A 22,174-nucleotide genomic window follows, 5' to 3' on the forward strand; every position below is an offset into this window, starting at 1 on the left:
CTTGCTGTGAGCAACGATGACCCAGAATCCTGTGTATAATTAGCATTTCAGTGCCAAATTATTTGCCTTACTTGATAGAAAAAACTCAACTAGCAATAGTAATATGAAATAGCTGTTTTAAATGTATTAGTACAGTAGGTAGCAGTACATTCAACCATTTGTGATAACAGTTCCCTTGTGGAATTCTTGTTGAGGTTCCTTACAACACTGCTTATGAAAGTCCAGAGGACATTTCACCAGGGCTGGGTAGACTGATGTCAGACCTGTACCGTCTCTGGCTCTGTTCAGAGTTTAGCCCACATCACCAGTTACTAACACATCTCCTGCATGATCCTGACAGTAACATCACTGAAGACTCGGGGGCACTGAGGTGAATGTAGCAGCACACATTAAGGTGTTTTTATTGTTTACACATGTGCAAAACATTGCTTCATTCAAAGCTGGAATAACTGAATAGGCAGGGCGCAAAATACTCGTACACAAAAGGTAAGCAAAAATAATGGAATCTGTTTATGTACAATTTACAAAATATAATAAACTTTATATAAAAAATGTATATATTCATCTATGTCATTAAACAGTGTCCTTAAAGAACAGCTGTTAATATGTTCCTGGTTCTTTTTCTGTAGGAACAGGAAATCGTCCGTTACATTCACTCTTTGCACATTTGAGGAGTCCTTATTGCAAAAGTGTCCGTTCAGTGAGGTAGAAAATTCATTTTCGAGTTTTTTTTGGTCGTCCTCTTCATGAAAAACAAGATCCAGCAGGAGCATCACTCCGCTAAGTGCTCGTTCTGCGCTGTGGCAAGGGATCAGTCCTGCTGCAGTCAAACGGATGTTCGTAAACGCTGCTGCCGTGCTCTGACGACGAGTCCCTGGTGAGACTGCTCTCTTCGCGGTCTGAATCGACGTCAGGTGCCGTGTAAGGGTTCTCATGTGGCGTCATTGCATTATGTGTCGCTGATGGCGGGCCGCAGCCCGTGTACAGGTCCTGCTGAGGCCTCCAGGGAGCTTTCCCAAATGTTCCTGGACGAGAGATGTGAAAGAAGAAGTCAAACCAAAGCACGGATAAAAAGTTTTGAAGTTTTGAAAACGGATTAACTCAAGACCTACCCATGAAGGTGTTGCAGGGTGAGAGGCACTCGTGAGGTCGGCCGTAGTCGTTCACATCTTCCTCCTCCGCGGATGGTCGGCGGTCGCTCGGCTGGTGGGGGGGGCCGTGATGGAGACCGGCACTGGGGAGCTGCATCAGGACCGTCGAGGAGCAGACGTCAAAATGCTCAGACAGGAAGTAGTCCCTCCTTTTAGAACTGGGCAGGCTACTGCTGTAAGCGTCAATGCATGCAGGCCTTTGGTCGATGGAACAGCCTGACAGCAAAAAAAACAGAAACTCATTAGTCCCTTTACAAAATGAGAGACAATTTCCGTCAGATGTTCATCATTAACAGTAGAATAATTATCGAGGGAACATGTTTCATTCAGCAAAACGAGCTGTACAGACCTGTGAAGCCCTCTGACGGGTCAGTGGAGTAAATGTTGTCTCTGCGAAGCAACGAGCCTATTGGTCCTTGATAGTGGCAGAGCAGAGGATCGAGGGCTGCCTCCAAGTCCGCTTCACTTCCAGTGTCCAGCTGACAAAGACCTGTATGGGTGAATGGACAGTTTGATGTATAAATAATGTGATGCTGCAGCAGGATTCAGTCTAAGGACAAAGAAGAGAAAGGGCAGGTGTTTACCGTTCATGTCTTTCTGCTGCAGGTAGAAGCCACTGAGGGACGACGGCATGTACTGATGACTGCTGCCGCTCTCTGACGGGATGTAGCCGTCCTGTCGGTCAGCCAGCGTGCCCTGGGAGGACAGGTAACTGGGAATGTCTGCAGGCAGGTTGGTCTCATCTGGAGGAGAAAGGCATCAAATTATATCACACGCTTTCCTTTGAGTAGATAACAGAACGACTGTCACAAAAAGGAAATGTGACCTCACCTGTGTTGGTGACGCTGCAGTCCTCGTTCCGTCGTCGGGTGTGGTAGATGATGACCACCCAAACTAGGGAAGTGCCCACCACGCAGCACACCACCGCTATGATTACGATTCCCACTGTGGTCCAGCCATCGTCGTCCGATCCGCTCCCACCCACGGCGCCGACCCCCATGCCTCCCTGCACGCCGGTGTCGCAGTTGGGATTCGATATGACTGCCAGTCGAACGTTGCCCCTCTCTGTGCCCAGCGCATTTGACATCTCGCAGGTGTACTTCCCCACGTCAGCCTCTGCTGCGTCCACGATGATGAGGAGCTGGTTGGCGGCGGCAAAAAAGTGGCGCTCTGTCACCACCAAGGGGCTGTCGTCTTTGGTCCAGTTCAACCTCGGGGGAGGGCTGCCGCCGGCGATGCACTGGAGGACGGCGGTTTCGCCCTTGGCCACAGTGCGATCCATGAGCGGCCGCAGGAAGGAGGGTGTTTCTGTCGGAGGGAAAGAAGCAACAAGAAATAGATGAGCATGACAAGAATCTTGAGCATAGAGGTTTATTTAATCTTCATTCCCTTGTAGAATCTGCTATGAAAGCCGTGTTTCTCACCTAGAACGGTAAGTGTAGCGTTTGCAGAAATGGCTCCCGCCGTGTTCTGAGCTGTGCAGCTGTAAACGCCGATATCCTCCGTCTTGACATCCACGATGAAAAATACGTCATCCTCCGGCATGACGTGCATGCGGCGTTCCCGTGCGGCAGGAAAATCAGTACCTCCGTCTTTCTGCCAGGCGATCTGAGGGGAAGGGTGACCCACAGCGGCACATTCCAGTCTGGCTGTCGCTCCGGCACGAATACTCAAGTCCATGGGCATCTTGGTGAAGGACGGCAACACTGGAAATGGAAAAGATCATTAAAGAATCATAGAAGAATTTGACAGGTGCTGTAAGGACCTTTTGAGATAAAGACATATGCCAAAAAGTTGGATTCTCCCAACCAAGCTTACTGTTGACAGTGAGCCGGGCCTTGGTGGAGTAGGACGATCCAAAGTGGTTGGAGATGATGCACTGGTATTTTCCCTCGCTGGAGAACTCCACGGTACGGAGCTGCAGGGTGGTTGTATACTCCGTCACTTCCGTCTCGCCCCCTGATCCTCCTTGCACTCGCAGGTGGGCCTGGTTGTGGATCTCTGCGTCGTTTAGGACCTCATTGTCTTTCTTCCAGGCGAAGGTCATGGGGGAGTCGCTGGAGCTGGCCGCCGAGCAGATGAATGTCACGTTGGTGCCCTTGAGGGCTGACTGGGTCTCCGGCTGAACGGTGATCTGAGGCTTTGGGAAATCATCTGCGAAAAACAAGAGGAAACATTTAAAATCATCTTTCAATGTGTTCAGGTCATTGGCAGAACTGGGGTGAATTATTTTCTAGTTAGCTCTATGTAAGAGTCAGCAGGACAGCTGAACACTTAGTAAATTTCCATAATGTTTCCCTCATGAGGCTCATTAGTTCCTCCAGGAGTCAGGGAGGAAAATTCTGAACAATCTGGGTCAGTTTGTAAATGGAAAAAATTGACTTGGAATAATGTCTGTTTCTGAGGCATTACAGTATATATGTGTGTGTAAAGTAGAGTTCCACCGAGGGAATGCATCACTCACCACACACAAACTCGTCCTGGCTGACGGCAAACACGCTCCTGCCCTTCAGCATTTGCGGGTGGGCGCAGCTGGCGTTGACGCAGGGCAGGAAGGTTTGCTCTGCCACCCAGATGGGAAGCCACTTCAGCTGGCAGTCGCACAGCAGGCTGGAGGTGTTCAGACGCCTGCCCAGGGGAGGAGATACCAGAAACGTTCAATTCACACTGCGGCAGGATTATTCCAAAGAGTTGGCTGTGATATTTCGCACGGTTTGGGAAGTTAAAATGTAACTCGAACGTGGACGACAGAGGGGTCAACACAGGAGAGTTTGATAAATGCAAAACCATATCCAGACTAATCCTGTCATGCGTTAATTAGATTTTGTGAATTTCTCCCATTAAATCAGCTGAGTCTGAGTTAAAATGTTGTAATAGAAATTGTGAAATACAAATTAGAGACATCCCACACAGTCTTAACACGAGTCACTCAGATACTATATGCACGTAATTATTTATATATGTATGTAAAAAAAAAAGCAACCCCTAGAGGCTACATCCGTACTGCAACGTTTTAGTTTGAAAACTGCATTTTCCATAATAAAACACCTGAAAACACATATCACGTGACCACTCATGTACACTGGGCATGATTGCTCGAAACAATAGCTTGTCTCCTAAGCATGTAAGCAGTTGTATCATTATAAAATGTAATTGATTATTCATGTTGCCTTATTTAGTGGTAGATGAGGTGAATTCTAGTTGTTTTCCTGAAAAGACCCAATCAGCAAATGCATGTGAGCGTTTACGTCATCCTTTCCAAACATCTCTGTTTCTGCCCGTCCAGACAAAATGCTGCTTCAGAGGTTTGAAACTAAAACGGGGCCAGCAGCCTTTCCAAACTTCTGGGTTTTAGCGGCTCTAAACCTCAGGAGTAGTGTGAACAGCATATACGTGGCAGAGTTGATGCTTTTCCATACAGAAACGTAGTCGTGTGGATGTAGCCTGAGTCAGAATCGTTTTGAGAGTAAAGATTCCCTCACATAGCTTGTTGCTGTAAACTCTCCCTCAGTGGAAGGGAGACAAAGGAAACTGAACCCGCTCCCATTAACACTGCAGTGCGTTCTGTTCGGTGCCCACTTTCCCAGCAGACCATAATGACTTTCACCTGGTGTTCTGTCCCACATCAAAACAAAAGCTCTAACCTAAACCGTCCTTGAACATGATCACACTTACAGCTCCTGCAGGTTCTTCATCTGCGAGAAGGCGTTCGCTTGAATGGACATGATCGCGTTATTACTCAAATCTCTGTGGAGGAGAAGAGAAAAAAGGAATTAGGACTGGATAAGATCCTCGGGGGGAATGGACGCAGCTTTTCTTTTTTTTTTTGCCAACATCAGCCGTACGGAGTGAAGGCTACAAAAACTTCAATTGAAAGAAGAAAAAGAAGGCCTGCGCTCCAGAACAATAAAAGTCTGGGCAGCAGTTTGCTGCGTTAATCAAGAGAGGCCCGACTCTGGGCTGCTTTGAGCTCTGGCAACGGCTGGGAAAAAACTCTAATTAGAATCAAATGCAGCTGTTGTACACACACACACACACACACACACACACACACACACACACTCCTCGCGACTTGGTGATCGATATAGTCTGGCACACATGTAAAGATACTAATGGCAAGAGTTTTTCCCTTGATTCCACATCAAAGCGGAGGACTGGGAGAAGACAGTTTGGGTGCACGGCCCTAACAAACAGCCCCTGTGTCTCGGTGTGATTCACCCTGCTTAGTTTACAGCTCCGACTTTTGGGAACAATCAGTGAAACACGAGGTGGACTCACAGGTGCTGCAGCGCGTCCAGGCCTGAGAAAGACTTCTTGGTCACCGAGCGGATCTGGTTCCCCTGCAGAAACCTGAGAAAAGGGACAAACGTCGTTGCATCAGTTTCAAACTTTATTTCTCTCCCCGACCTTTTATTATGTTCACGTGTTGCATTAAGTCAAACATGACGCTGGATGTGAACTCACAGTTTTTTCAGATTGTCCAAAGCCGAGAAGGGCCCATTCATGTCCTCGATGGTCCAGGAGATTTCATTATTTTGAAGGTCCCTTTCAGAGGAAACAAAGAGAGACCGCACTGTAAAGAATCCACACCCAAACAACAACTGCGCTCGCGATGTTAATAAAACTTTATGCGGCTTTACGTTTTTTGCGAGAGGGGGAAAATGTTTGAGACTTTAAAATTATATTCAAGGCGGTTCCATGCCTCACAGGAAGTTCCTTCCCGGCCTTTGCGGCACTTCTAAAAGTCTGCAACTCTATTGCATTGGAAGAAAAAAACGTTTTACAAGGAAGTGGGGCAATACAACATGTGTGCTGCATTTTTGAACTTATTTTTTGTTGGGATAAATATACTCAGCGTGCAAGTCAAACATGTATGTGGGTTAACCTAAAATAAAAATGTACCACAGATCTTCCATCCACCATTAAATACATCATACATCTGAAATTAGTATTATCTGTGGATTATCTATGAAAAAAAGCATAATTTTCTCTATGTAAAAACGAGTCTGGTGCAATCTGTTATATTGAAGAAATCCCTTATGTTTTATTGAGGCTCAGTTTAATTGTAGGAGCAGCGGGTACAACCGGCGAACGTTAGCTTGTTAATTAAGTCAGTTTACTTTCTACTAATGTGGGTACAGAAAACTCTGTGTATTGGAGCATGGTCATGCACACGCAAATGCCATGCAAACCTTGCGGGTCAAACTCCCTGCAAAGCCACGCTGCGATTTGCATTGCCATAGGAAGCGAATGTTTTATCCTCCCCCTCACCTCGCACAGGTTCGCCACTGCAACATTTGTGTACGTGAGACCATTGCCTCATAAGCTGCTTTCAGACGTGCACTGAACTCTGCACATCCTCCTCCTTTTGTTGCTGTTGTGAACGTGTCTGTGCAAAGAACCTCTCGCTGTGTGAAAGCCAAACTGCTGGTAAACTCTGTATCCAGTTCACCAGACTTTACCCGCAGGTCATCATGTCTGCTATAGATTTATTGCTATAGATTTCTTCCTGTGGGCATCAGGGCAAAATATCTTGACATTTATTCTGCTCACCGCTTGAAGAAAAATACACTATCAACTACAAATTCTGTGTCAGAATAAAGAAAAAAGCCAAAATATTCCCCCAGAGAAATTGCTTGCTTAGATCCTTAAGCTGGTGTAATGCTTTCCAACTGTTATTTTCCTCCTCGGCATGCCTGGCAATGGCCGATCGAGATTGGGGAAGGGTGTATGTAAATGTGGGGGGGTGGGGGTTGGGGTGGCAGGTTAGGAGCCCTGAGGCAGTCCATGTCCACCTAGCTGCACACCTGCCCTACGGTGACCTCAGCAGCACAGCTCACATTTGGTTCCAGTTAAAACAATCCCAACCAGGGGAAATGTTCTGAAGCCCCTCTGTGGGAAAGGGGGGGGATGGGTGAGCATGTGTGTGTGTGTGTGTGTGTTAGGGTGGCTTGGGCGGAGTAAGGGGAGAGTTGGGGGTGGGGGGGTTGTTGAGGTCGGGGGTTGTGTAGCAGAGGGGTTTTTTTTATGTGTGTGGAGAGACCTCAACACACACTAATCTATTTCACATCCCCAAAACAAATCAGGCAGGATATTTCCACTCAGGCAGAGGATGGATGTTGAAGGTGGGTTTAAAGAGGCTGGGAGGGGCGACCCAGCGGCCTGCGGAGCACTAATGGATTTAAACGTACATTTGATGTTCATGTTGTAATGCTGGAACCCTGACGGCAAAAAGCTCGCTCCGCAAAAGCTTCAAATGAACAGTTTGGTATGTTTTTTTATGTTTGGTATTTTGGTCAGCTTATTATTAGATTGTGTATTTTAGGGTAACCCATCAATGTGCACAGTGGTATTATGTTTCCTCTAAAGCAGCGTATGTACTGACTGGAGTCGTTTTCAGACGTGTCCTGCAGAGGAGCTCTGGAGAACTGGGTCCCCGACTTTTACAGCAGTTTGACAATCACACATGTACAAAGCCCATGATGTTCTCCGCTCAGACGCGTTCACAACAGCAACAAATTCTCAGCAGAATTCCGGTGAGGGGGGTGCAGAGACAGAGGACGTAACGTATCAATTCTGCTGCGGAGATCATGTTGCGGAGATCACACACTCAGTGAATCCAGTCGGGGATCCCCTGCTGGGTCCTCACATTGAGATCGGCAGAAAGTCCGGAGGCTCTCAGTCCGGCATTTGCGTTCACACAAAGAGTTAGCCGAGTGGAGAAACTGCGGAAAATCTCCTCAGTTTAGTGGAGAATTTGCGAACACCAGTTAATGCTCCCATCAACGTGTTCATTTCACCTCCCAGTGTTGGACACAGGCCCTTCATGCTTCTAAAGAATGAGGTGTTCAAAAAAAACCATTGAATTTCACTTACAGCGCCTGCAGGTTGGAGAGCCCACGGAAAGCTCCATCTGCGATGAAGCTCACGCGGTTGTTTCCGATGTGGAGCTCGTCCAGCAGGCTGAGGCCGACGAAGCTGGACTCCTCCAGCCTGGACAGATGGTTGGAGGAGAGGTTGCTGTGGAACAGATACAGACAACGCAACAACATGAGAACGGTGCCCTGGAAGCCTGGAGGCCTGGAAACCTCCCAAACACACACGAGAATCACCAGCGCTTAATTTCTCACACCTCCTCCGGCATCGTCCTCTGAAGACATCACCCGCCATTTGCCTTCGGAAAACTTGACTGTATCCAAATTCTGGTTAAATGTTGTGAAACAGATTGTTGTCCTTCCTCTATTGGAAGAGTGTTTGCAAGGAATTTTTTAATTTTTTTTTTAATGAAATCACCAAACTGTCTGAAAACCCCCAAAAAATTCTACGTCAAGACTGTTACCTACAATGTCTGATCGAGATTTAATTTAATGATAACCTTTATTTTTTTTGGTTTGAGAAAAATCGCATTTTCAAACAAAACCGAAATCCTGAAACAAACAAACAAACTATTTAAAGTAAACTCAGATGGGGACCCATCAGATAGCTGGACCCGCTCCCTGCCTCGTGGGCGGCTTGTTTACGCTCAGGTTGACGTGATAAGAGCGAGCGACGCGAGGGGAAAAGAACAACAACCTATCCGTGAAACACGCTCCAGACACCGCAAGCGCTGAGCCGACCGCTGCTGTAAACAACGGCCACAACAAAGGAAATTCAATCCGTTCAAAGGAATGTTTGTAGATGGGTGGGAAATCGAGTCTGAGCGCTATGTCTTTTTTTTGTTTTACAATGGAAGAGAACCGCAAATAATAATGAAATTTCCAATGGGAAAGAATAAGTGGGACTTCCGGAGGCCGATGTTTTGGCTCAAGTGACAGCAGAGCAGAAAGGAGGCAAACGGGTGTGTAATATTTTGGCAGTGCTTTAATGTTGGCACTGACTGGCCGAGCATAAGAGACACTGTTTTGTCTGTGTGTGTTTGTGTGTGTGTGTGGACGTGGGGATTGGTGACGGGAGGAACTGGAGTGTGAGAAAGGGCAGCCGGGAGTGCCAGAGAGGAGGAGAGGGCGACCGAAAAGTGTTGGGAGTTCAGGATGTGAATGGAAAGTGAGGTGGGAATAACAAGAAGGAGGGGAGAGAAGAAAGAAAGAGGGCGCCGGCGAAGGGGGAGAAAAAAAAAAAAAAATAGGTGGACTCACAGCTCGCTGAGTTTCTGGCAGAACTCCCAGGCGTCAGGTCGGATCCTGCTGATGGCGTTGTGGCCGAGGTGGAGCTGCTGCAGAGTCAGCAGGCCGTACAGCCAGCCCTTGCTCACCTCCGTCAGGTTGTTGTAGTCCAGCTGCCTGCAGGCCCACACGTACAAAATGAGGCTTTATACCAGATTTGGAAGAAGCAGCAACCTGATGCACATCGTTTCTAAATATCCTTACAGGACTTCCATGTTGCTGAGGCCCCAGAAGGCTCCGTCCATCAGGCGACTGAGGCCGTTCCTCTGCATCTTGAGGGAGCTGAGAGCATGCAGACCGTGGAACGTCAGGCCCTCCACCCGGCGAACCCGGTTCCTGCTCAGGTCCCTGAAACGCACACAGTAAACACTCAGCGTCAGGGCACGAGGGAGGAGAAGTCAAATGAGGAAGTTTACGGAGATGCTTTGTAGTAAATTTGAAAACGTACAAATGTAAAAAATGTTACGATAACATTTGAATACTGCATAAGTTGCACAAGCAAATCAGCAACAGACCATCTTAAAAACCTTAATTCAAGTCTGCCACAATGGTGCCACTCTAGTGATTTCGCAAAATATGTCATCAGCTTTCAAAGCCACAATGTCTATCCCATAATAAAAACTTGTTTAATAACTTCATAAACCCGTCATTACTATTCAGAGCATAAATCCTCGTCGTGTAGTTTCATTTTGAAGTCCTGCTGCACTCGTAAAGAATCTGAATTACGGCACAAAATGCACCAAATAATTGTTTCTTTTGAAATAGTCCTGGCTTGAAATGAAAATGCGCGAACGCAGCGAGCTTACAGATGCTGGAGGTTGGGCAGCTGGAAGATCTTGGCTGGGATGGAGGAGAGGCGATTGCGGTTGAGCCGGAGGACTTGCAGGCTGCTGGACAGGTTGGTGAAACAGCCCGTCTCCAGCGAGGAGACACGATTGTTGTTGAGGAACCTGAGAGAGAAACATTCAGGTGTAAGGTTGATTTAAAAACTTATAGACAGAATAAAAACTGCACTTCAGTTTGAGTAACTATTGGAAATAAAGCAATGGTTTCCAAAGATATAACATTTTTTCTGATGATGGTTCGATGTGTATTAACAATTTATAAAAGTACTGGTGTGTTGTGGAGTCCTGCACATGATTCAAACGACAGATTGGGAATGTTCTGTTTTCCATTCTCCTTCACGCACATAAAGAACCAAACAGAAAAGGCACAAACATCAGGCCCAAACAGAGATGTTGACACTCACAGGTTCTTGAGGGGCAGAGCGGGGAAGGAGCTGGCCTTTATATCCACAATGTTGTTGTAGCTGAGGTCGAGCGTTTCCAGAGCGAGGAAGGGCCGGAGCTGCTCCACAGAGATCCTGGTGATCCTGTTGTTTGCTCTGAAAACACAGACAGCATCGCTCCAATAAATGACAAAAATACTGTGTATTTGACTAGTGGCGCGCACCAGTTTCATGTTTCCAGATACGCAAACAGTCAAGTCCCTCAATTAGCCGGCGGTATTAAAAAAAGACGAACTCTCACGCGCTTGCGAATCAAAAACATACCACCCAATGCGAAGCTGTGTCATAGTTCCTTTTTTTTTCTGCTGAGGCTAGGAGCATATTTCACAAATTGTTCGTTATGATCAGTGCCGCTGCTCTTCACACAAAGTCCAAACAATCTTTGGTTTAGAAATGTGTTATTTTGTTTATAAGGTAATTACTAACAAGGTATTTAAAAAGGTAACCTGCCAATTACTTGGCTGATGAATACCATTCCCTCAGTGAAAGCATGCCTCGGCAGAGGCCAGCAATTTCCTGAGCTGCACGCCTCCTAAATTGCAGTGCAGGGACTGCTTAGTTATAAACAGAGTTTGTACAGTGCCCTCTTTGTGTATGAGACTCGGCCGTAGAGAGAGAGAGTGAGAGCGTGAGGGAGGGGGAGGCAGGAATTCCCTCCAATGCACCAGACTACAGACCTCGTTTTCAGTATTCATGCCGATGGTTGCAGGCCCCCCCCCCCAGCTACACCTTACTGACCAGAACTGTGTTAGTTTTTCTGATTCATTTTCCAACGGCACATGAAAACAAACAGTGTCGACAGGTTTTATAATGCAGGTTTAATTTGGGATGTGGTGTCATTAATATTTAATTGTTGGAATCTGTCAGTCACGGTGCCGGCTGAGTAAGGAGAGTGGCAGCTGTCATGAACAGAGCTGAGGAGATTCCTTAAACAACAAAAATCCATTAGTTCGAGAATTGATTTATACATTTTTCAGGCAAATTTACCAAACATTCCCATGTTTCAGCTTGTTTTCAGATTATTGTCTGTTTTACTTCCATACTAATATATTGATACTATAGTTGGGTTGACTTCTCAAAACAAGCTATTTGAAGAAACTCAGTTTCTTTCTTTCTTTTCGTTTTTGCATTTTATTGACCAAACTAGAAAACAGCAGATTAAGTGATAATTAAATTATTTGATGCAGCTCTGGCCATGAATTCCATCAAATTTAAAATTCTGGAGTGAATCCATGATTTACACCTTGTTTCATAACACTAAGATAAAAAAGAAAAATACGGGTACAAATTAGTGTTATAGTAAAAAAATGTCAAATTTTTTTCATAAAATGATTAGGAAAAGGATTTGTGTATATCATATAGAAATAAGTGCTTGTATGTTTGTATCATGTTGCCAACACTACCGGTGAGTCGCATCTTGATCTCAGATTTTATATTCCCTGCGTCCACCTGAGGCAGAGACAGCGTGGCACCGCACTGCTGTGAAATCAAGATGTCTCACTGATTCCAAACACCGTGCCGTTAACACCCAGAGTCAGTTTTCCACATGTGCTGACTGCTGGTGTATACAGTCCATTTTATACAGAAACAAGATTCCCCATCTGGAGAGTGCAGCACGTTTAGGTAATCATCTGACACAAGACGAGATTCACCATTAAATACAGACCCAAAATGGAGGGCGGGCTGCAGACTGTGGGGCAACGCTGGAATAAAACCCGCCAGAGCATGTCTCTGTACGCGGGGCTCGAGTCAAACTTGGTGCCGTGCCAGCGACAGACAGTAGGCAGGGGGGCTGGCAGAGTGGAGGTGGGGGCAGAAGCTACATAAGTGTCAAACTTTGGAATTTATAACAATCTTTAAAAATGTAATCAAATCATAGCTGGATTAAATTCGTATTTTAGTTAGTTTGGTGTACGATCAGTCCAGTTGGCATGTCTGTTCAAGGATGAGGCCAGAATCCCCATGTTTGTTCACCATACAGGTGTTTTCACCGGCCTAAATCGTGACATACACTAAAATATTGTTCCGAAAAAATACATCGGCTCGTCGTCTCCAATAAAACCGGCACAGGCAGCGCTTTTGTGTGGAGATTTGCAGAGGGCTTTCCGCACACCACGGCCTCCAGGTCCCGAACAAAAGCGCTGCACACCACCTGTATCTCAGTTTTCATGTTCCCCTGACTGGTCGCTGAGAGAAGGAGGGCCGCCCGGTGAGAAAGAACCAGTCTTTCCAGTTTCTCTCAGGGGGGAAAGTGGAGCCACAGGGAGAGAGAGAGAGAGAGGGGGCTGGTGTGCACTTCCTGCCTAGAACGAGGAGACTGACCCTGAAGTTTGTCTGCTGGAGGGTATCAGAAATAACTCCCTCAGATAAATTACTTATTTTCCTTTAAGAAATATCTTCTATAGGGCTCGGTAAGCTGTGTGTAACTGCATGGCCGGACAGTTGCAAAAGCTCGGCCTGCACATGGCGAACCCTACTGTCCCTCCTTTGTCCCTCATCTCATCTGGACATCTGCACGTCCCCTCCGTGAGTCCTCCTCTTGTCTTGTCCACACACAAACAATCCCCGCATTGTGCACTTTAATTACGCACACTTCAAATTTGTTCACCCAGTTTGCCATCAGATAACGTGATTATGGAGCCATTACAACTGTGGCCGCGGGGCTCTGCCGCTGTCAGTGGGAGTCGATAGAGGGCCAGGCAAGTGTCAATAACAGCCAGAGGCATTGATGAAATATGTTCTCGTTAAACTGAGGCGAGTGGCTGAGGGAGACTGAAGGAACGCTGCTCGGGCCAATGGGATCGCAACCATAGAAAATGTCTCGTCTGCATAAAAAGTCCGTATAACGCTCTGGTTGGATGGTTTTCAACATCGACAGAAAAAAAACACGACTTAACTCTTCATCTGCAAGTGTTTTCTGTTCAAATTTTCAAAGACCTTGAGTCCATAACAGTGTAATAAGTGCAGATGAAGCAGTTTTTTTTTTTATTACACCGACATGATGATGGTTTCACACAAGCACGTACCTGCCAGCTGCCTCTACACCACCATCAAACTGACCACATTTATACAGTGAAAAGTTACGTTGTTAAATAAAATCCCAGAATCCAGTTTGGTGTCGTTTGTTGTTGTTGTTGTCCACTGAGCAGCAACTAATTCTTTTAATGGGCGAAGTTCTTTAAATGGAAAGTGGCTTTTTCTAAAACCGTCTCGCTCATAGTGTGTGTGTGTGTGTGTGCGCATGCATATGTGCGGTGGTGCGTCCGTGTGTGTGGTATTTCCTATTGGAAAAAGAACAGAGTTTTGAGAAGCCATCTGATGACTCCCCCCTCTATGCAGTGGCGCCTGTAATGAAAACCAGGGCTGCGTTTGCTGTTGAGACGCCATATTAAACCCTGCACATATCTCACTCTAATGGTTGATCATCTCATCACGTCGATTAACTCGTTGGATTGGAGAGAAGCACAGATCGGATGCACGTGTGAACTGGAGGAACTCTACACACAATTGAGCTGTAGACGCTCTTCAGACGCATTTCTGTTTGCCTACAATACTTAAAAGCGCATGTTGATGCAGGTTATTTGAGGTTCAAAAATGCATTTGCGTTAAAATTTGTCCTTTTTATTAGTGTGCATTCTTCTTTGCGAGTAAGTGCAAGTCTGCACAGTAGCTCTCAGAGATTACCTGTTAATCACACAATGTATCTGTAGGTGGCGCTCTATTCTATGTCTGACCAGCCATTCCTGGTTGTACTAACTACCAGGTTCTTCTCTAAAGAACAGACAAATGTTAATGGGTGTCATAAGCTTGGCGTTAAGACTTAAACAACTAATCGATAAATGGATTGACGATAAATTAGGGCTAGCTTTGATATATTATTAAGCAAAAAAATGCGAAAGGTTTGCTGCTTCCAGGTTCTGTCTTTCTCTTTTGTATGTCATTGTACACCTTAGGGTTTCTGGAAATCCAAAAAAGATTTTTATAGAGTGAAGGAATAAAAAATAAAACTACCCAGCAAATAATAACAAGATTCATCACCTGCAGCAATAGTTTGTCTTTTGAATACACGCTGTATTCATTATTAAATGTCATGCATAATAACTATAATTGCTACTGTTTGGGTTTGTATTTCTCATCTTCCACAAGGTCCCAATTTCCATGGACATACCGAGAGGTTTACATCCTCCTATATCTAATCAGACCTGGAATCTCCAGGTCATTTGTTCAACCCCCCTGAACACAGGCGGAGGGATTTAGCAGCGGTGGGGTTTACCCCCTCTATAAATTCCTGGGAAATTGTTCAATTAATTAAGATGATCACGACTCAATTACTACCAGCTGCAGGGTTATTGCCGTTTGTTTTTACTCGGAGCTGCGAGGTCAAAGAAGTCGGAGAGAGCTGCCGCTATGTCTGACTGACTGTTTGAATAAGTGGTATTCGATACCCCGAGGTCTTTTTTTCTCCTTTACTACCCTCCCAGCTCGGAGAAACTGAAGGAGGGAGAGAAATGCTGGAAAAATGTTCCACAGGAGAGAAAAATCTCACTACGTCGCTTAATCTGAGGAAAGACGGCAGCGGCGGCCAACACCAGCAGTGTGAGTGAGAGCAAGTGTGAATTTCACTTTCTTCTCCATCTTCGGCTCCAGAGAGCTTTTTGAAACACAGTTTGTACCTGACTTCACCAGCTGAGAACTGTTAAATAGCTCAATTTACTCTACTTCTATTTTTAAATAAGCCAGTGTCTGCATTTTATATCATCCTGTACCTCACACGAATCTCGATTAAACAGTTAATTGAAACAACATATAACAAATATATAACATGTCACCTTAAATGACATATTTATTAATCTAAAAAAATAAGCAAAAAGTTATTTAAGTGCACTCAGGTGCTTCTACTGCGCCACAAAGTTAATTGTGGCTAATGTTCTTTGTGGGAACTGTTGGGTTTCTCTATAAACAAAATGTAAGGTCTTGACCTTCAATGTAAAGTGCCGTGAGATAATGTATATTATGATTTGGCGCTATACAAATAAAATTGAATTGATGTTTGCTAGTAGAGCAAGTAGGCCGCAATTTCTGTGTAACCCATTTTATTAACCCACACTGCAGACTGTATTTGTATATTTACTATTATCCCACAACTTCCAATTGTGGTCAGTGGCTTTGGTTCAAAGGTAACATGGTGTAGTATTTTGCCCTGAATGGAGATTTTGACGAAAATGAGCATTTCCTATGCTTCTTTTTTACTGAGCATTATCACTTAATAGAAGTAGTTTATTTGCTCTGTGTTTCAAGTTACTCTGTGACTAATGTTCTGCACTTATTAAAAGTCACTGTCTGGAGTGGGTTAAAGTCAAGTAAACATTGACAAAACAACTTTTGGTAAACCAAACCGAACAGGATCCTCAAATCAAATAGAAGAAATGGACCCTGCACTACTGAACTACAAATAGTAGTTGTGACAGACGAGTGTTTGACCTCTTTCTAACCATTTCCCGCAAGGTGTTTTGGAACAAATAAGGTGCAGCAGGATAACTCGCAGAGGTACGCCTCGAAACACGCAGTGAAATGTGACAGCCAAGGTGTAAAACGCTTGGCTAAAACAGTGTCATCCAGCTTATCTTCCTCTGATGACACTTGTAGCTGGAGGTGACAGTCCTGTGCTAAGCGTGCAAACAAATTGCCAGCGACTGAAGGCTGCAGGCCCCGCGGCTGCTGGGGAGCGTCGTGTCAGGGCTTGATGAGGAGTACACCTCATCCAGCCAGGAGACGGATACATTCTTCCACAATAGCTTCACATTGCTCGGTTTTGGAGAGGCACGCCACAGAAAACAAACAAAATTGTTGAGGTTTCACACACTAATATCTGGTGTTGTTCTTAAGGCACGTATTGGACAACAGTGTTCCAAAGCCTCTTCTGGTTAAAGACTGATTTGTAATGTAATATGACAAGTACATTGTTTTTCTTACATATCAGCCAAGTCAAGCATTGGAACAAAGAAACATTTGAATTCTTGGCTTCTTTAAGGTGACAGCTCAAGGTATTATCAAATTTTTAGGTGTTTAGAGAAACAACCGTGGGGCCATTTTGACTTTCTGAGTCCCATAAAGGACCACACGGAACCATGTAATCCTTCCTCTAAACCTGCAGCATCAAAACTCCCCAAATTTGGACTTAATTCCTTTTACACGACAGATTTCTCTCTATGCAGCATCACGTCACTCCCTCAAGGTTAAAAATACGCCAACGGCAGTGTAAGCCAACAAAAAAAAAAATCTTTTCCATTTCTGTTGATGGCATTTGTCTTCCAACACGTGACCCGTCTGGGGCCGGCTGCCATGTCTCTGACTACCCTGTCTGGGAACCGGCTCGGCCAAAAGGGTTGCTCTCTAGAGGGAATGACGGGGGAGGAACCACTTCCCAGCTCGCTACTTTAACCAGCAATGACAGCCCTGGCAGAGGAAGACCATCCAGGCCGGGCAAGGACTCCCAGGAGAGTCCAGAGAGGTGTTAATCAAAATTAAGAAGTGGTTTACTTACAGAATGAGCGTTGTGATGTTTGAAGCGTAAGGGCCCAAATCTGGTATTGCCTCAAGCTCATTGTGGTTTAGCTTTCTGTAGACAATGAGAAAAAGAAATGGGTTTGTAACATGTAGGACAGTGGAAGCTGTTTGTTAGGACCCTGCCTTTACTTTAGAAAGCACTGAGAACATAGAGCATACTCACATTTCACTTAGATGTTGTAGTCTGGAAAACAAATTGCTGTCAAGCACCTGCAATTTGTTATGGCTCAGGTCCCTGTAGAAGAAAAAAAAAAAAGAAAGTAAAGGAAAAGTATACATCAAGCACGACAGTTTTCTATTGCTGCAGTGTTCCATTTAGGTCGACACAACAAACATAATTACACACAAATTCTCTGTGTTATTGTGCTTTGACACCGTGAAGACAGGAAGTGGATCAAAGACAATTTGCTGTAATTAAACCGCAAGGTTTAGAGAATTGTTGCAAGATCGATAATGATGATGAAATGATGCTAGGCAAGGGCAAGATTTATTACCAATTTATTGCATAAAACAGAAAACGCAAGTCCAATGTCAGTACCTCAGTCTTTTAATAAACTCTTTAAAAAGTAATTTAACTGCCTCTTATTTTGGTTGAATGACAAGTTTTTACGACTTGGAAAGACTTTGGTTTCAAACTACATTTATTTCCAGGTCTAACCTCTGAAACAACATTTTCAGAATGCTATTCTTCAAAGCCTTTCTGAGAAACATCAGAGCCAGGCACTGATTCTGCGTGACTAACATCTGAAATCAACAACAAAAAAGTTCCAAAACAAACCTTTCCTATTCAAGCCCAAAAATGGCTATTTTGGGGGGTTTCAAGTTAAAGGCCTGGTGTTGGCTTTTCATCCCTTCTTCATAACACAGAAGAGCGCGGCCATGCCAAAACAGCTCACTTTATATCCAGGCCTCCACTGAGAGGCAAAGCCAAAACAGACAAGCTGATAAGTTATTGAGGGGCGAGATTCTTTTGCGATGAAAGGAGGCCGGATGCTGGCGAGGGAAGTCGATAAAAGCGCCAGAGTCGAGGTTTCCGTTCTGGCCAATGCTCGGTCCAAATTCACCACTTTCAAACCAAAACTATCCATGTATTGATTAGCCATTATTTGTGCTTTGATGTTGAAATGTTGATGATGATCATTTTGTACATTTTTTGAGGGCTGTGTTTGTTGATTGCCTGTTTCAGTCTTGCGTGGTTCTTGATCGGCTTTGGTCAATGTTTTCTTTTTGTCTGAATCGCCTTTGGATCCGGGCCTGACTCTTACTTGACGGAACCTGGTCTCTGACTGGACTGAAGCCATCCTGACTGCAGCTCATTGGGGGGGGGGATTCTTGCCGTCGCTGCCTGTTTTTGTCGAGAAGTCTGAAAACCAGCCCAAGGAGTCTGGCAAGAAACTGAACCGTGTGTGCCATAAAGTGGCGGAGCTATGGACGCTGCTGTGCGCCATCAACGCTGTGTTGCCAGACACTTTTTTTTTACACCCCCTTACCCTCCCCTACCCCTCCTCCTCACCTCCCTCATCTGGAATCCATCAAGGAGCTCGAGGAGGAGGGGAAGAACCTAACAACTGGTAATGTATTCACAATGCCAGGAAAAGCGAGAGGGACGCCTTTCATACATCTGAAACACCCCTGTCGAATTTTCAGGGGCCTGTTTTTGTTCTTTGGTGGAAAGTCTGATGAAACACTCAACCAGAGTTTTACTCAACCTGCTAACGCTAAACCCCCCCACTTCCTCATCCGTCTCTTTCCAAGCAGCTGTGTGTTGTTGTTGTTGTTGTAGTTCCAGCACTACGGGCCATAAGGGAAAGGTGTGCTATCATACTCCCTAGATAAACCCTGAGTAGCCCGACACTTCCACTTCCCTCACAAAGCAGGCTGCGAACTGAGCAAGATAACACACAGGGCTGCGTACAGGCTTCAGCCTGTATCTGCTGCTCTGGTGAAAATGTACCGCACAACATTCTTATCAGAGGCTGAAAAGTGAATGAATGACCTACTCTTCAGGCTGCTAGAGCTGTCATCAATGCTTTAGACGAGATAACAGTGGGACACAGTGGATGTAAAATTAAGTTTCATTAATGTTTTTCATAGGGGGATGAAAAAAAAGTATGGTGGCTTTACACCCTTGTGGATAGATGTGCATTCTATACACTGCAAGTTTGCCAAAATAGCAAAGCAAATGTCAAAGAACAAACTGTGGTAAAAACATACATAGAAGTTGTGTTTTTGCCCTGAAAAATAATTGTTTATTATTGTTGAAGGGAGGAACAATACTTTTGTATTATCATTCCTATATAGCTTTACGACATAGCTATTACCACATCAGATAAGTAGCTAATGTAAAGCCAAACCACCAAACTTTGGGATATTGTCGAACTCTTTTTGTGCTTTTCTTATCTTTTTCATTTAGCATTAGCATTACCTGTTTAAATAATTGTGTTTTTTGCTCAAAACTTGAACTCTTAAGAGAGTCCAGAACAGTTAATGTTCCAGTTTTGAAATAAATTAATTTCTTAAGTTTGTGGCTAACTCCAGAATGTCAGGTAAGTAGCTAACTTGTCGTAAATTAACATTAACTATAACATGAACCCCAAAGATTCCCAATATCATCTCTCGTATATATCCCATTTTCACTGAGCATTAAAGTTACCTGGCCAAATAAATGAAGTATTAAATCTACAAAAACAATCAAATTTCTCTTAAAGGTATTTGTCAAACTATCAAGGAGTCAATATATCACCATTATAAGAAGCAGTTGTCATTCTCTGACTCCAAGTGCTTGATCTATTAAACATTTAAGATTTTGCCCTTGGTACACATATTGTTTTGAACCTGGTACTACTTCCATGCCTTATTCTTAAACCCTAAAAGTTGAGATGGCATCAAATATTTTTCCCTCAACAGCTTCCCTGACACTCATGACTTAATCCTACTCCTTCATGCTCCTCTCTTTTTTCCTCCCTCCTACTTTCTCCTTCCCCTTTTTTCTTTCTTTCTGTGAGTTTGTTTCAAACTAATCCTACACGCTCCTCCTTAATCAGTACCATCGCTGGCTCTGGGGTTGCTAATTCAGCAGAAATAATGGGGTGCTGGAAAACAAAGGGTCGGGTGGTTTGAGGGGTTTAAGATGTGCTGGAGAGCAACTCGTAAATTAGCATGCCAGAGTGAAAAGAATTTTCCCCCCATGTGGAACCTTTTTTTTTTTTCTTTTTTTTTTGGTGGGCTGGCCTTGGTTATGAGGCTCAGGCTGGGTCTGTTTTCACTGGCAACGTCAAGTTTCCAGAGCAGCACATTTTAGAAAAGAGAAAAACTAAACTCAACAGCGAAGCAGCGGCTTTAACCAGGCACTGAATCCAGCACTACAGTCTGACACGGGACAATAAAAAGCTCCAGCTAAATGCAGGGCAATAAAAATCCAGTGAGAATAATTATCTGTAAAGTACAACACACTGAAGAACATGCTGTTAAAGTTGTGTTTGGTATTCGGGGACCAGCAGACAAACAGACCGTGATGGAGATATTACTCCACAAACAGTCCAATTCCTGCGCAGGGACTTCATCTGATTTATGCTTTTATGGCTTTGAAGGCCTAGAGGTCTGTGAAATGAAAATCTGAAGACTGAACCAAAACTGAGACACAAACTTCAATCACTCTAAATGCAAAATAACGCTACAACTACTCTGTCGAACCATTCTGAACATCGTGGACGGCCCCAAGTTGGCAACCGTGTGAACTAAGGGAAACCTGGAAGGAAATTGGGAGTTTACGAACCACTAATAGCGTTGTAATTACTACAACAACGACAAGCACTAGCACAATTACTACTGTTACAGTTTGTATCTGCTGGTGCTACAACTACTTTTACTCCACAAAGCCTGATTGCAGTGGAATACCTGCATTGGGGGGGGGGATGGTTCAGAACCATTAACACCTTAATAAAGAGGTATTGGAGAGGCTTACAATAGCACATTGATGTGTAAAAACACGAGGGGCTTCCCTGCTGGCCTTCTCAATGATACTGCAAGAACCAACACAATCAACAAAACCTATTAAGACTTTTAGATTAAGGACTCAAGTGGGAAAAGTGAGGCAGGGGGAGGTTGCCACAGGTTTCTGGGAACTTTCCTGACTTTAACTCCAGAAGTTAACTCCAGTCAAATCAAAGTCTATCTAGTGTTTTCCTGCTGAAAACCCCAATTCTCCGTGTGGTTTTCAGCCCGTTCCATTTCCACTACTACAGGAATGTTGATCATCCCCCTCCGCGTTGAGGGAAAACACTGATCCGAGCCTATTTGTTCTTCCAGCTCAAAAGGTGTGACTGCATGATAAAATAGACGAACGGATAAAATAAAACACATTGATCCATGACAGTGATAAGGAACACACGGGGCTCTGTAACTGGACTCACAGCTGAACCGTCCATTCCGGGATCGTGTGCGGGATCTGGCCCCTTCTCAGCCGACTGCAGTCCACCAGCTCCCCGAAACAGGCGCAGGGAGGGGGACACGTCCGTGCGTCCGCGGCGGATCCACGCTGTAGTGCCAGCACCAGGAGAAACCCCACGGTGAGCCCCGCAGCCCCGCGAGGCTGCGTGGAGGAACACATCTTCTGTTGTGGCCGCACCAACAGCCCTGTTGTGGGGGTTTTTTTATCTTCAGCTGCAGCGCAACTTATCCAAAGTGAGAAAATCACTCCAAAAAAAAAAAAAGAAAGAAAAAAGATCCAAGTGCTGGTGCGTGTCGATCACCCACAGCGGGTCCTTACATCCGCTCCCTGGTCCTGGTCGTGGGGTGGAGGTGTGAGAGAAAAGCGGTCTTCTGAAACGTGCCCATTCCCGGGGACGAACTTTTTTTTTTTGTTGCCGAGCTCCGCGCGACTTGGGGCAACTGGTGCAGAGCAGGATCCCCACCGAGCAGCGTGAGCGCACAGCAGAGGTATGTGGGGGGGGGGGGGGGGGGGCCACACAGGCACCCTGGGAAATGCAGTCCACAAGTGATGGAGC

At 45.0% G+C, this 22,174-nt stretch overlaps 1 protein-coding gene across 1 annotated transcript; it reads right to left on the bottom strand.

Annotated features, from left to right (window-relative positions):
* Positions 1-377: 377 nt before the first annotated feature.
* On the bottom strand, positions 378-21,777 carry lrig3 (leucine-rich repeats and immunoglobulin-like domains 3). Its single transcript, XM_034578671.1, has 19 exons — positions 21,581-21,777; positions 17,332-17,403; positions 17,146-17,220; positions 10,563-10,697; positions 10,120-10,263; positions 9,518-9,661; positions 9,287-9,430; positions 8,028-8,171; positions 5,616-5,696; positions 5,430-5,501; positions 4,827-4,898; positions 3,616-3,779; positions 2,970-3,305; positions 2,576-2,857; positions 1,983-2,459; positions 1,736-1,894; positions 1,501-1,641; positions 1,113-1,367; positions 378-1,025 (listed from the first exon to the last, which is right to left on the bottom strand). The coding sequence occupies exons 1-19, from the start codon at positions 21,775-21,777 to the stop codon at positions 781-783; spliced, it is 3,339 nt and encodes a 1,112-aa protein (XP_034434562.1). The 3' UTR covers positions 378-780.
* Positions 21,778-22,174: the final 397 nt, after the last annotated feature.

The sequence above is a fragment of the Hippoglossus hippoglossus genome, chromosome 23 (assembly GCF_009819705.1).
Source record: "Hippoglossus hippoglossus isolate fHipHip1 chromosome 23, fHipHip1.pri, whole genome shotgun sequence".
Lineage (NCBI taxonomy): Eukaryota > Metazoa > Chordata > Actinopteri > Pleuronectiformes > Pleuronectidae > Hippoglossus > Hippoglossus hippoglossus.